At 37.2% G+C, this 14,847-nt stretch overlaps 1 protein-coding gene across 1 annotated transcript in view; it reads left to right on the top strand.

The window, feature by feature from the left end:
* The window catches only part of RYR2 (ryanodine receptor 2), a 776,922-nt gene that overhangs the window by 350,212 nt on the left and 411,863 nt on the right, over positions 1–14,847 (top strand). Inside the window, exon 13 of the mRNA XM_062210679.1 lies at positions 11,576–11,740. Within this exon, the coding sequence (XP_062066663.1) occupies positions 11,576–11,740 (165 nt within the window). The remainder of the gene's footprint in view (positions 1–11,575; positions 11,741–14,847) is intronic.

Raw genomic sequence — 14,847 nt, 5'->3', positions numbered from 1 at the left:
ATGAAGTTTAAATAATGCCAGTTGTTTTAAAGATTTATTTATTAATTCCAAGATCAGAGAGAATGAGACACAGAGAGAAAGCGAGAGAGCGAGAGTGAGTGCTTCCATCAGCTACTTCTGCTGTATGCTGAGTACTGAGTCCGTTTTTATACTTTTTTCAATGGTTTTTATTTATATAAGGTGAACAATTGCATCCATTTCATATATACAGATTTAGGAGCACAGTGATGCTTCTCACACTACCCTCCCTCCAGCCCATGCTCCTGTAATCCTGCTGCATCCACTTGTCAGCTAAAATAGAATATTATAAAAACCAGTGACAGTCACACACGAATTTTATTGAAAAAGAGAGGCAAGGCAACTGATCTGGACTGACACTCCTTACCAGAGTGCAGTCCCCAACAGCGAGTTACACAGCTTTTTATAGTATTCTGTCCACTAAGGCTCACAATTTCGAACCCCTGGTATGCAGTGAACAATAACAAAACCAAGATATGGTTGTAAGATAACAGTTAACAGTAACAAACCCAGGAACAATAACAAACCCAATATATGATTGTAAGATAACAGTGCAGGGCACATTTCTGGCAACTTAGGCAGAACACTCTGGTTGTACCCTTTCTCAGTTCCTGGAATCTGGGCCCCTAGAGTTTCACAAGACACACCCATAGCCTTTAGCAGGCAATGCTAATGTGTACGGAAGCAAGAGATCTGTAATTAGCTTTAGCCACACTTACTCCATTTTGATTTTGACTCTATACTCCCTTCTTCCTTTCTTATTTCTTTCTTTTAATTTTTACAATGATATATTTTCAGTTTATTTTAAAATTATAAGCTTACCCCTTTGTTGTGGGCTAGGTTGGGTCTAAATTCCTAATCCAGGCTCTTGCCTCTTATAGAAGCATTCTATGTACAGGTACAAATACAATGTACAAATAAAGTTTATTTAAAAGGTCAGGAAGTGCCGGCACCGTGGCTCACTTGGCTAATCCTCCGCCTGCGGCGCCGGCACCCTGGGTTCTAGTCCCAGTTAGGGCACTGGATTCTGTCCTGGTTGCTCCTCTTCCAGTCCAGGTCTCTGCTGTGGCCCAGGAAGGCAGTGGAGGAGTGCTTGGACCCTGCACCCGCATGGGAGACCAGGAGGAAGCACCTGACTCCTGGCTTCAGATAGATGTGGCGCACTGGCCGCAGCGCATCAGCCGTAGCGGCCATTTGTGGGGTGAACCAAAGGAAAAAGGAAGACCTTTCTCTCTCTCTCTCTCTCACTATCCACTCTACCTGTCCCAAAAAAAAAAAAAAAGGTGAGGAAGTGTCACACACGCGCACACACACATACACACATGTGTCAATTTAAGAATAGAGTGGGAGCCAGAAAGGGAAAACATGAGAAAGAGGAGAGGAGGGGGGAGGAACAGGGAGGGGCGGAGAAGAGAGGAGAGACTTCAGTACCCTGCTTCCTCTGACTACATGTGAAGGGAGAGAACCATTTGCCAGGCTTATCACGAGCCTGAAAAGGGGAGTGGTTATATGCTGCCACTTCCAGGTCAGGCAAGGGACATCCTGAGGAAAAGCTAATTTAATTGACAGGTTGTCAAATAGGATTACATTGGGTGGGGGAGGTGTGGCTTCCATCTCCTGGTCCTAATCTAACTATCTACCTTATCCCACCTTCACTAAGTAAAGAATTCAACGAATAGTAAGAAAAAAAAAATACTGTTCCTAAACAATAGAGACAAGAGCGGTAAACCTAATGAAATCTCAGACTGTCAGTTTCACTCATAAGCATTACATTTTTACCACAGATCAGGGAAACCTGTGAGTTGTCGCTGTGGGACTGGCTTATTTCACTAAGTAAAATCCTTTCCAGTTGCATCCATTTTGTTGTGAAATACAGGATTTCATTCTTTGCTTAGCAATCCTAGTACTCTCTGAGGTGAATGGATACCTCTGGCCACACAGAGCTAGGTTATTCAAATGGAAGTGCAAATTTACAGAGATAAAGTAAAATTTGTAGGTAAATAAACATGTGGAGTTAATTTTATTGTTCCTTGACATAGGGAAAAATTGGAAAAGACTTAAATGTTCAGTAAAAATTATTTTCTATAATATTAAATGTTATTAGCGCTCAGAATATGTTGATCTGGAAAGATATACATGAAAATATATTTTAGTGCAACAAAGCAAAAAAATCAATTAAGGAAAAAACAGTCATTACGTGGACATTCTGGAACATAAGCTTTGTACATACTTCTGATTCTTTTTTCTTTAGCGTGGATTCCTAGAAATGAAAATAGTGACTCGAAAACTATGAATAATTTGAAAGCTCTTGATACATACTGCCCAGAGCAATAGCTTTTGAAACATTTTTCCTAGAATATCTCTCCTACTGTTCTGTCAATGTTAAACTAGAGCTTGAGTGTGAAGACTTTTTACTGTCCAGATTCTTCTGTGATTTCTGTTCAGGGATGCTGTCTCTGGAACTTGTCAATGACATAATGTCATAACTTCCACCGAAGGCAGAGAGACCAAAGATCCTCAAATTATTTTAAGTGAACTAATGAGTTTCTCTACGGCTGGTTTCCTGCCTTGTACTCGTGTTCATAGAACCACTGCAGTGTGGGGTTATTAATAACTTGCTATCACACACTCCACTCACTGAATTCATGATGGTAATTGCACATGATGACATGGTTGAGAAAAGCGAAGGAGGAGGTGAAAATCTGGAAGTTTGTTATTTTTAAAACCACAGTCAAATTTTAATATCACTGGCAGATTAGCTAATAAAGTTTGTTCATGAAGTATGAACAATAACTCTATTGTTTCTTTTACAAATCACTTTTCCTATTATATGTTTAATGTTTAGTAATTACAGAATAATTTAAAAGGAAGTACAAAAGGGTAAAGGGGGAAAACTTAAAATATGTGCAATCATTCTTTAATAAATATATTCATAGTTTGATGCTAAACAAGGTTTATATACTGTGCTTGTTCTAAGTTTTATTTAATAAAATATGATGTTCTGCTACACTACACTCTTTAATGGAATTTTGGCAATAACTAAAGTTTCTATTATATAGGTTCGTGATATTCAGTGACTTCCTATGTTTGAATTTTTAGCTGGTTTTTAGTTTTCTGGTCATAAACAACATTTTTATCGCTAGACATTTCTCTATCACAGGCTACTTCCTTGTTGGAAGTTGATCAAAGAACATGAAGGTTTTAAAGGTTTTTGATACTGGAAACTGTTTAGGGCAGAGGACATGTGCTTTGATCATTGTAGTACAGTACCTGGCACAAGTAGGCACTGGTTAGTGTCCCTAGTTAATGAATCTTGTATCAACTTTCATTCTAAACTGCGTAGTATGCAACTTTAAATTTCCATGGTAATACTATTTGTATTCTATGGATAAATTAATCCCTTTTATTATAAAACATTTTCAAGGCAAATTATACTATTTTTGGAATTCAGGTGAATGAAACATAATCCACAGGAAGCAATTTTTAGAAGTTTGTTTCTTTTCAACTCCTGGAATGCACATGTCTTTCACAAGCAAATGATTTTCACCAAGACTTTCCTACCCACGATAGCCTGTCTCACAGAGCAGCAGCTCTAGTCTTCTCTTCTAGTATGTGGCTCTTAGAGTTTAATCTAGAATATACTTCAGACTAGCTAAGGTATTTTATAGATATTATATATGCATATTATATATTCTTATATATGTCTAATATACTAATATATTTCAAGTAAGCTCCTAACTGTAATTTACATTGACAAAGAATTAAGAGTGAAAATGTGTTCCAGACTGTGGCCTTCTGAATGTACCAGCAAACCTTGTTATATACAGGACATGAATACTAGTGCATTCAGCAGGAAATGGAAAGAAAAATATTTTTCAAGGAATTGAAGTGTTGTGGACAGACTTTGTGATTCTGTGTTGGCCTCCTCTTCTCTTGATATATAAAAGGTGGTGATGAAGGTTTTCTGTGACTGCTTCCAAATTCTTTGACATTCCACTTAGGTCATATCTTGAACCCTCTCTTACCATAGTTAGCAGCTTTCCAATGAGGTCTTATCTTTGTATATTATAACTTAATGAATTTGAAAATTTTAAAGGGACTGGTGTTGAGGTGCAGCAAATTAAATAACCGCTTGTGACACTTGCATCCCATATCTTGAGTGCAATTTCGAATCCTGGCTGGTCAGCACATGATGGTCCACAGACTTTCTTAGATCTTGGCCGCCCACAGAGACCTGGGTGGAGTTCCAGGAACTCACCTTCTCACTGGCTGTTGCGGCCATTTGAGAAGTGAACTAGTGCATGGAAGATCTCTCCCTCTCTGTGTCATTCTGCCATTCAAATAAATGAATTAAATCTTAAGAAATAACTTTAATAATAATTTTTGCTTACAACAATGCTGGCTTCTAAGACTACCATTCTGAGCTCCCATTTTATTATTCGAAGTAAGAGTAGTGATATTTTTGCTCTTTCTTCCTGGAATAACAACAAAAACAATAATAATAATTGTTACAAAGAAAAGTAATACTTGTGAGTAACCTAGCCCCACAGTGCTGACTCTACTCTGTTTTGTTTCCTACTGTTTATTAAATGTTTCCGGTTTGGAGCCTTGATTTTCAGAAGTTTTGCAGAATGTTTGCAGCAGTTTGCAGAAAACCAATAACTCTTTAGAAGAAAAGGAACTGTCATTAAAAGTATTCTGATAATTGAAATATTTAGTGTGTGTGTGTGTGTGTGTGAGAGAGAGAGGTAATTAAAGAACAAATTATTTTGTGATTCTTGTGGAATTTTTATATAATTTGATTAGTAGAAACCTTTTAAATATAGAAAATGTTTATGATATTAGAAAGTAGTTTAAATCCAACTATATGGTCTTGGAAAAAGCAATTAACATTCCATTTGATAGCATAGGTTTATTTAAAATGTTACAATATTTTAAAAGGATATCCCAAGAAAAAATAAATAAAAGCCTCAGAGCTTTCATTCCTGGTTGGAGCAGGAGGACCAGGGTCCCTTGGAGAGACTGGACTGGAATCAGCTGTGACCCTTCTCCTGAGAAGTCTGGCAGCTTGGAGTGCACAGGTGCTGTCTCATGTGTACAGTGTTCCCGAATCAGAAGCTGTGTGTGGACATGGGGATTCTGTGCACATTAGCCGTTCTCTCTCCCCTCTCCCTGTTCAAGGTCAAGTGTGGCTGATTTCGTGTCCCTCCCTCCCCCCCTCAAATAGAGATCAGTACACTGGGAATCAGGTGCTATGGGCTCTTTGAATAGTTTCTCTGCTCCCTTCAACCATGGGAGAGGGAACGACAATGCTTCATGCCTGCTGCCAAATAGAATTGAGACATTTGTTCCTCTTGTATAAAAAAAAAAAAAAAAACACACACACACATATAAAAAACACACTCATGAGGTGTGGGGCACAGAATGAGGGCATTGTGGCATTGTAGGTTAAGCAGCTGATTGGAATGCCCACAACCTGTAACAGAGTGCCTGGAATCACATCCTACCTCTGCTCTGATCCACCTTCCTGCTAATGAGCACTCTGTACTTGATTCCTTGCCACCCACGTGGAAGTCCGTTATGGAGTTCCTGACTTATGGCTCCTGCATAGTTGAACCATAGCTGTTGCAGGTATTTGGGGAGTGAACCAGTGGATCAAAGATCTCTCTCTTTCCTTCTCTTTCTCTCTTTCCTTTTCTCTTGCCCTCTGTTGCTCTGTTTTTCTAATAAACAAAAAAAAGAATAAACTTAAAAACAGAACCCCACACTCACAAATACATGTAATATATATACTTGTGAATAATTAAACTAATAATAGTACTGATTATAATGTTTAGAATAGCTCATTTTAATTGGAAAAGGGATTAATGAAATAAAAATTTATTCGTGCTGAAAAATATTTTCTGCAATTATTTATAAACAAGCAATGAGATTAGAGTCAACTGAAACAGAATAAAAGTAGAGTTTCACATTGTTAAGATTTTAGAGAAAGTAGTGTAGCTAAGTGATTTCACTCATGTTTTTGTCAATTATCACATTTGGTCACGGTCTCTATTCTTTATTATTATGTTCATGAAAAAGTATATTTGTTGATTTTTGTTTTTGTCTGAGTGTCACTGGTAGGTTGAAAATGCATGTTATAAAATTACATATTTCTGGGCCGGTGCCATGGCTCAACAGGCTAATCCTCTACCTTGTGGCGCCAGCACACCAGGTTCTAGTCCCTGTCGGGGCACTGGATTCTATCCTGGTTGCCCCTCTTCCAGGCCAGCTCTCTGCTATGGCCCAGGAAGGCAGTGGAAGATGGCCCAGGTCCTTGGGCTCTGCACCCACATAGGAGACCAGGAGAAGCACCTGGCTCCTGGCTTCGGATCAGCGTGATGCACCGGCTGCAGCGGCCATTGGAGGGTGAACCAACGGCAAAAAGGAAGACCTTTCTCTCTCTCTCTCTCTCACTATCCACTCTGCCTGTCAAAAAAAAATTTTAATTTAAAAATTACATATTTCTGTTATAATATCTTTAGTGTGAAGAAAGAGCACTTAGATTCTGGAAATAAGAACTCTTTAATGTATCTTAGACTTAAAGTATACTTAAAGTATGCAGTTGCTAAATTTTATTAATTGAGCTAATTACAGTGAGACAAATCAAGTTTTAAGTATTAAGGAAAAATAAAACTTTTCCTAGATCATTTGAAAATGCTAACTTTTCTACTGGGTTTAGAGGTATGGACTTGAAAATATTGAAATAAAAACCAATTCTTGTGAAAACTTGTATTTGCATTATCAGTCCTTTATATCTCTAAGTATATAAGACCTCTTTGAAAGTGTAGGTAAAGTCTAAATTTTTATAAATCCTTGAGATCATTTTTATGTAAAATTTTAAGTCAGAATGGCTTTAAAAAACAGCCATTGTAGAAGACAGTATGGAGAGTCTTCAGAAATCTGAAAATAGATCTACCATATGACTTAGCCATCCCACTCCTGGAAATTACCCAAAGTGAAATCAGCATATGAAAAAGTTATCTGTACTGCCTGTTTATTGCAGCTGAATTCACAATAGTTAAGATACTGAATCAAACCTGATGCCCATCAACTGATGCCTAGATAAAGAAAATGTGGTATATAGATATTATAGAATACTACTCAGCTGTAAAAAAGAATGAAATCCTGTCCTTGGCAACAAAATGGATGCAACTGGGAACCATTATATATAGTAAAAATAAGCCAATCCCAGAAAGGCAAATATCAAGTTTTCCTTAATCTGTGGTAACTAATAGATTACAAAAACATGTAATGTACTTAAGCAAAGACGCATTTTGAAATTTGTATGTTGTTGACACCCCTGGTTTCTACTGTTGAGGAACAATGTTTTTTTTCTATTTGTTGAATTCATTACTTAATGTAGGGTTAAGCTTATGATTATGAAGTTAACTGAAAGTATGTCATTGTAAAAAATAAAAGAAAGAATAAGAAAGGGAGGGCAAAGGAGGGTGGGAGTGTGGGTTGGAGGGAGGTTAGAGTGGGAAGTATCACTATGCTCCTAAATCTGTATTTATAAGATATATGAGAATGGTTCACCTTATATAAATATAAAATGATTGAAACAAGTTGATATAAGGACCATTTACCCTGATTATCATTGGATTGTCTTTGACACTAATGTGAGCATTTGATGGGCTATCTCAAATTCAGGAGTTGATGAAAGAATTAACATTTGCTGATAACCTTATATATTCAAAAGAAAGTGAATGAAGTGGGAAATAATTTATAATGTAACCTAGTTTTTTTTTTTTTTTTAAGAAAGAAATCTCTTTTTTTCTTCTGTTTATTTATTTAGTTATTTATTTTTTGACAGGCAGAGTGGACAGTGAGAGAGAGAGAGAGAGAAAGGTCTTCCTTTTTGCCGTTGGTTTACCCTCCAATGGTGGCTGCGGCCAGTGCATCACGCTGATCCGAAGCCAGGAGCCAGGTGCTTCTCCTGGTCTCCCACAGGGTGCAGAGCCCAAGGACTTGGGCCATCCTCCACTGCCTTCCCGGGCCACAGTAGAGAGCTGGCCTGGAAGAGGGGCAACCGGGACAGAATCCGGCGCCCCGACCAGGACAAGAACCCGGTGTGCCGGCGCCTCAGGTGGAGGATTATTAGCCTATTGAGCTGTGGCGCCGGCCTAGTTTGTTTCTATATTAAGAAAAAAATTCTACATAAGGAATGGAATTTCAGCTATGTAGGTTTTCTTAAATGTATTTGTCACTTTCTCTACTCCTAGAATGTGACTGTGACTCTTCCATGCATTGAAATCAGTTCTAGTCATTATGGAGGCCTTGTCAATCCTATATATATTAACCATCAAGATATAATTGTTTTAGTTTAAAATGCCACTAAAATCTTTCCCAGTTGGTAGTGGTTTCTTACTGTATTCCCTCCTCCTTGTACAGTGAATAAAATCTTGCTATTGAAACGATGGAATAATAGCCTGAAATAAGATAGCCGATAAGATTAAAAGGGTGATAAAAAATGTCAAAAATAGAACAAACCATTTTTGAATGAAACTATTAGTATTTTTTATTGGAGTTTACATGGATCAGAAAATGTTGACATTGTTTTAAAACACTCATTCTCACATAATGACTTATAATTTATTATGTGCCAGATGTTGTGTGAAGTACCTTTCCTGTGTTATCTAATCCTAGTCCAACCTTATGAAGCTTATGTGCTGTTTTTCATCTTCATTATGAAGTTGAGGAAACTGGGGCTTAGAAAATATGTGTAACTAATCCAGCCTTTGAACCTAAGTAGTAAAAACGAAAGCTTTGTAAGAAAGTTAAAGGTTCAATGCTAAGAGCAGATAGAGAAGACATGTTGCTGGCCTGAAATCATCTATTAAGGTTGTTCTGTGACTATTAAGCGATTGACTTTTCAAGCAGTAAAGAACTTTTAGTGATTTTTTTCTACCAAAATAATTTTACAAAGTTATCAGTAGAGATGAATCTTGGGTCTATTCAGGATTAAATTGAAAAGAAGTGTTTGTAATAACCTTCTTTCAAAGGGTGTTGATAACATAGTGGAAAATGATGCCAATTATGGTTTTACAAGATATACAAATTGTTACAGCTTCTATGCTGATCCCCTGAAAAATTTTAAAAATTTTATTTGAGAGAGAGAGAGAGAGAGAGAGAATGAACAAGATACAGGGAGGCAGAGATCTCTCATCTGCTGGTTCACTCCTCAGATGCCTGCTACAGTTGCTATACCAGATGTCTGCCCCTGCTGGTCCTTTTTAATGGCAGCAAGCATGAGAGTGAACCCAGGAAAACCTTCTATGGTTAATGCAAGATTTATCAGTCAGAGTTCAACCAAAAATGCAGAGCCCATAAGAGATATGCCTGTGTTAAAGGATTTCTTATACTGGGTGATTTCCAAGTTTGTGAGGGCCAAGTGGGCCTAATGTTGACTGTGTGGCCTGAAAGGATGATCCTTAGCAGGATCCTAAGGAGGATTAGCCTATTGAGCCGAAGCGCTGGCCTGTTAAATGCTTTTACCAGATGTCATTCTTGGATCATGTTGTGCTTGTGCTTATTCTTATTAAGAACTTCTACATTTTCTTCTGATTTTCTCCTTGGCCTGAGTTACAGAAAATGACAAGAAATAAACGAAGGAAAGAACATGGATGGGTTTTGGTGTTTGAGCCACTGATCACATTTTCCTCTTCCTTTAACAGTTTCTACTTAACCTTAGGAGGCCAGAGGGGCTCCTAAATCTGTATATATGAAATAGATGAAATTTATTCACCTTATATGAATTTTAAAAGAAAAGTGAAAATATAAATAAAACTTGTAAACCAAAAAGTTAAAGGAATCCTGTGTCTTCTGATTTGTATGCAGATATTTTTATTTATGATAGTATTTTGTTTAATTTATGGTCTTCTGTATATTATTAACTTGACATACAAGTAATATTTTTAAAAAACAATCATCATTACATTTCACAATGAAAAATTTTAATCGAGAGAATAATGTGAGCTACTTCAAAAAGCAAACAAAACACAACTTCATAATTAATAATTATGTGACTTCTCAAAACACAGTCCACAAGGCTATAAATAGACTACAAACCAATTTCCTTGGACAAAAAGAAAATAAACAAAAAGAATGTTTAGAGGCTCAATGTTTTATTCTGAAGAGATAATTACCCTGTTACATTTTTCTCCAGAATTTAATTTTCCTATTGACAGGGTTTGTATAAGTAGATTAGCAGTTTATCTTATTTTATAAATGCAATTAGAATGGTTTATTATCTGTTTTATTGCAGATTCTTAGAATAACATTTCAAGATATTTTGCATAATGGTTAACTTAATTAATAACTGTATATTTTCTTCGATGGCCTTGGCCTTTTTTGTATTAAGAATTTCAGCCATTTTTAATTTACTTGGTAGAGTGTTCATAACCATTATAGGGACATTAATGATAGTACAGAATAGAAATGGCATGAAAATTGTTAAATTTGGGGTTCTTTTATTTATTTTTGTATAGCAGACATACAATTTTACTTAAGCCTTAATCATCAGAAATGTTTGTATTATCATAACTAATTTCAAGTGAGAATCAAGTAACCAAAGATGTGGAAGAAACTTTGAGTAAATTTAACATGGTAGTGAGTGCAAGGAAGAAAAGGATGATAAAACAATAGAAAGGAGGTGTACTGTGCTTTTTTGCCATTGTTTTAAGAATTATGCAGAATTAAAGTTATAATAGTCCCTGAAGGTCAGAGTTAAGCACGGGAGAAGAAATCAAAAGGGAGCTTATTAGAAAAGGAAGTATAAATAGGGATGTGAAAGAAACATTTATTGTATCTGAGGAGCTATTGCTAGTTTCCACTAGAGGGGACTGGTGTAAGAATGCATACCTCTGAAATCTAAATTGGAAATTATGGTACCAGACACTGAATTACAGTTTTGACTAGTTAAAAAATAACTAATTACCATCACTAACAGCCTTATTGATATCATCATCATCATGGTCAAAATCATCAAAATTTATAAAAGTGCCTATTTTATCCAAGTCACTATCCTGAAAAATTTGCATGCATTATCGTTTTTTCCTTACCTTATGGGGTGATCCTTTTATTGGCCTTATTGATACGTGAAGAAACTGAGGCTTCAAAGTTTATATTAACTTGTTAAGTGGCAGAGAGTGGACTTAAAACTGGGTCTTTCTGATTCCTAAGCTATGATCTTAACCACCAATGACAAACGGGAATAATAATAAACCTATACTACTAAGTTTAAATTTTCGGGATTGGAGTTTTATATTGAGTGATATAAAATGTTGTGTTATCAAAATAATTTTCTATTAATGAGAAGAAATCAAAAATTGATTATTTTGCACTTTCCTACTTCACTTTTTAGTATATGTTGAACTGTAGGACTGTTTAACCATTATTATTTCAGGGAACATCAGAGGGCTGAATTTTTTGAGGAATATAGTTACAAAGCAAAGTATTACTGATACATGCTAATATTTTAGAAACATTTGCTGAATTTTTTTTTCTCTCTACTTAGGAAAAGTTGGATGGAGGGGTGAGAAAAGAAGTTGATGGCATGGGAACATCTGAAATAAAATACGGTGACTCAATATGTTATATACAACATGTAGATACAGGCCTATGGCTTACATATCAGTCTGTGGATGTGAAATCAGTGAGAATGGGATCTATACAACGTAAGGTAAGATTATGTCAAAACATAATCCATAACAGTGATTTTGTATGGGTAAAAAATGCAAAAACAGGACCAAACAAGGTAGCTAACTTGTTTGGCCACCTGCTGAGGTTCATTGTTGTACATGCTAAAGGTTAAATCGAACTGATTTTGTAAGGTGGCCTATTGCTAGGCATTACATCATTGGTATATTGTGTTATGGGATCTATGAGTATAAATGTTAAATGAAAAAATATACTTTCTTTGGATTCTCACTTAGTGTACCTGACTCACTTTATTCTTTATGGTACTAAGTCCATCACTCACACTGCCTTTGCTCAGAAGGCAACTGTAGTACTTTTTGGTAATGATGTCATACCCCTCCCAGTTGCCCCAGTCTCTTATTCCTTTGTCAGTTTCACTAACAGCACATCCCTTGCAGTGCCTGGGAAAACCATGGCTTTTACCTATCCATGCCCTTGGCAGGAATCTCTCTTTTGTTTGAAATACACTTTACAACATTTTTGGCCTCCTAACTCCTATCTGTCTGTCAGATGGTAAATGTAAAGACCATCTTAGAAGTTCTTTACAGGCCGGCGCCGCGGCTCAATAGGCTAATCCTCCGCCTAGCGGCGCCGGCACACCGGGTTCTAGTCCCGGTCGGGGCACCGATCCTGTCCCGGTTGCCCCTCTTCCAGGCCAGCTCTCTGCTGTGGCCAGGGAGTGCAGTGGAGGATGGCCCAAGCCCTTGGGCCCTGCACCCCATGGGAGACCAGGATAAGCACCTGGCTCCTGCCATCGGAACAGCGCGGTGCGCCGTCCGCAGCGCACTACCGCGGCGGCCATTGGAGGGTGAACCAACGGCAAAAGGAAGACCTTTCTCTCTGTCTCTGTCTCTCACTGTCCACTCTGCCTGTCAAAAAAAATAAAAAAAAATAAATTAAAATAAATTAAAAAAAGAAGTTCTTTACAGTCTCAGCTTATTTGCTATACCTTTCTTTTTAGTCTCATAGCATTCATATATAACTTATATATACATCCTCTGTGTGCTATGTTATTTACGAGCCTATGTATCCTCTACTAATTTGTGAGTTCCCTAAGGGAATACGTGGCAGTAGATTGCTCATATTCTATGCACAACATGCAGTGTAGTGCACAGAACCAAGTAATGAGATGTTATTTCTAGAAATATGAGATATTGTAAAGGAAGGCTTTAGTGAGGCAGAAACTATATTAGTCAAAATCTTTGTATGCATTCAAGTATAGATTATTCACTGTTACTTGATCTACTTAAAATGACTAGTACTGATGGCAGTGATGGTGGAGACTAATATTACATTGATGGGGTTTGGCTTAAAAGAATCCCTGTACCATTTTCCCCGGAGCTTTGGATGAGATCCTCAGTCAGTGCTCTTGCAAGAGCCATATCGTCTTTATAATAAGATGATCATTTGTTGTCAATGTCTTTAATATAGGTACATTAATTTTTTAAACTTTTATTGAATAAATATAAATTTCAAAAGTATAACTTTTGGGTTATATCAACTTTTCCCCCCATAACCTCCCTCCAACCCACAACAATCCCATCTCCTACTCCTTCTCCCATCCCATTCACATCAAGATTCATTTTCAATTATTTTTATATACAGAAGATCAATTTAGTATATACTAAATAAAGATTTCAAGAGTTTGCACCCACACAGATACACAAAGTATAAAATACTGTTTGAGTAGTAGTCTTATCATCAATTTGCATAGTAAAACATATTAAGAACAGATATCCTACATGGGGATTAAGTGCATAGTGACTCCTGTTGTTGATTTAACAATTTTTTTTGTTTTTTTTTAACTTTTATTTAATAAATATAAATTTCCAAAGTACAGCTTTTGGATTACAGTGGCGTTTTCCCCCCAAAACGTCCCTTCCAACTGCAACCATCCCATCTCCTGCTCCCTCTCCCATCACATTCACATCAAGATTCATTTTCAATTATCTTTATATACAGAAGATCAATTTAGTATATAATAAAGATGTCAACATTTTGCACACACACAGAAACACAAAATGTAAAGTACTGTTTGAGTACTAGTTATACCGTTATTCACATAGTACAACACATTAAGGACAGAGATCCTACATGGGGAATAGGTGCACAGTGATTCCCGTTGTTGATTTAACAATTGACACTCTTATTTATGGCTTCAGTAATCACCCGAGGCTCTTGTCATGAGTTGCCAAGGCTATGGAAGCCTCTTCAGTTCACAAACTCCAACCTTATTTAAACAAGGCCATCATCAAAGTGAAAGTTCTCTCCTCCTTTCAGAGAAAGGTACCTCCTTCTTTGATGGCCCATTCTCTCCACTGGGATCTCACTAACAGAGATTTTTCATTTAGGTCACTTTTTGCCACAGTGTCTGGGCTTTCCATGCTTGTGAAACTCTCATGGGCTTTTTAGCCAGATCCGAATGCCTTAAGGGCTGGTTCTGAGGCCAGAGTGCTGTTTAGGACATCTGCCATTCTATGAGTCTGCTGTGTATCCTGCTTCCCATGTTGGGTCGTTCTCTCCTTTTTAATTCTATGAGTTAGTATTAGCAGTTACTAGTCTTGTTTATGTGATCCCTTTGACACTTAATCCTATCTTTATGATCAATTATGAAGTGAAACTAATCACTTTAACTAGTGAGATGGCATTGGTACATGCCACCTTGATGGGATTGAATTGGAATCCCCTGGCATGTTTCTAGCTCTACCATTAGGGGTGAGTCCAAGTTAGCATGTGCCGAACTATACACTCCTCCCTCTCTTATTCCCACTCTTGTATTTAACAAGGATCAGTTTTCAGTTAAATTTAAACACCTAAGAATAATTGTTAATTTTTTTTATTGTTTGACAATAGTTAGATAGACAGAGTTATAGACAGTGAGAAAGAGACAGAGGGAAAGGTCTTCCTTCCATTGGTTCACTCCCCTAATGGCCGCCATGGCCAGTGCTGCGCTGATCTGAAGCCAGGAACCAGGTGCTTCTTCCCAGTTTCCTGTGTGGGTTCAGGGACCCATCACTTGGGCCATCCTACATTGCCCTTCCAGGCCACAGAGAGCTGGACTGGAAGAGAAGCAACAGGGACAGAATCCGG

This window comes from Lepus europaeus, chromosome 14 (assembly GCF_033115175.1).
Source record: "Lepus europaeus isolate LE1 chromosome 14, mLepTim1.pri, whole genome shotgun sequence".
Taxonomy (NCBI): domain Eukaryota; kingdom Metazoa; phylum Chordata; class Mammalia; order Lagomorpha; family Leporidae; genus Lepus; species Lepus europaeus.
The sequence above is the reverse complement of the archived record's forward strand: the minus strand, read 5'-3'. Positions and strand labels throughout refer to the sequence as shown.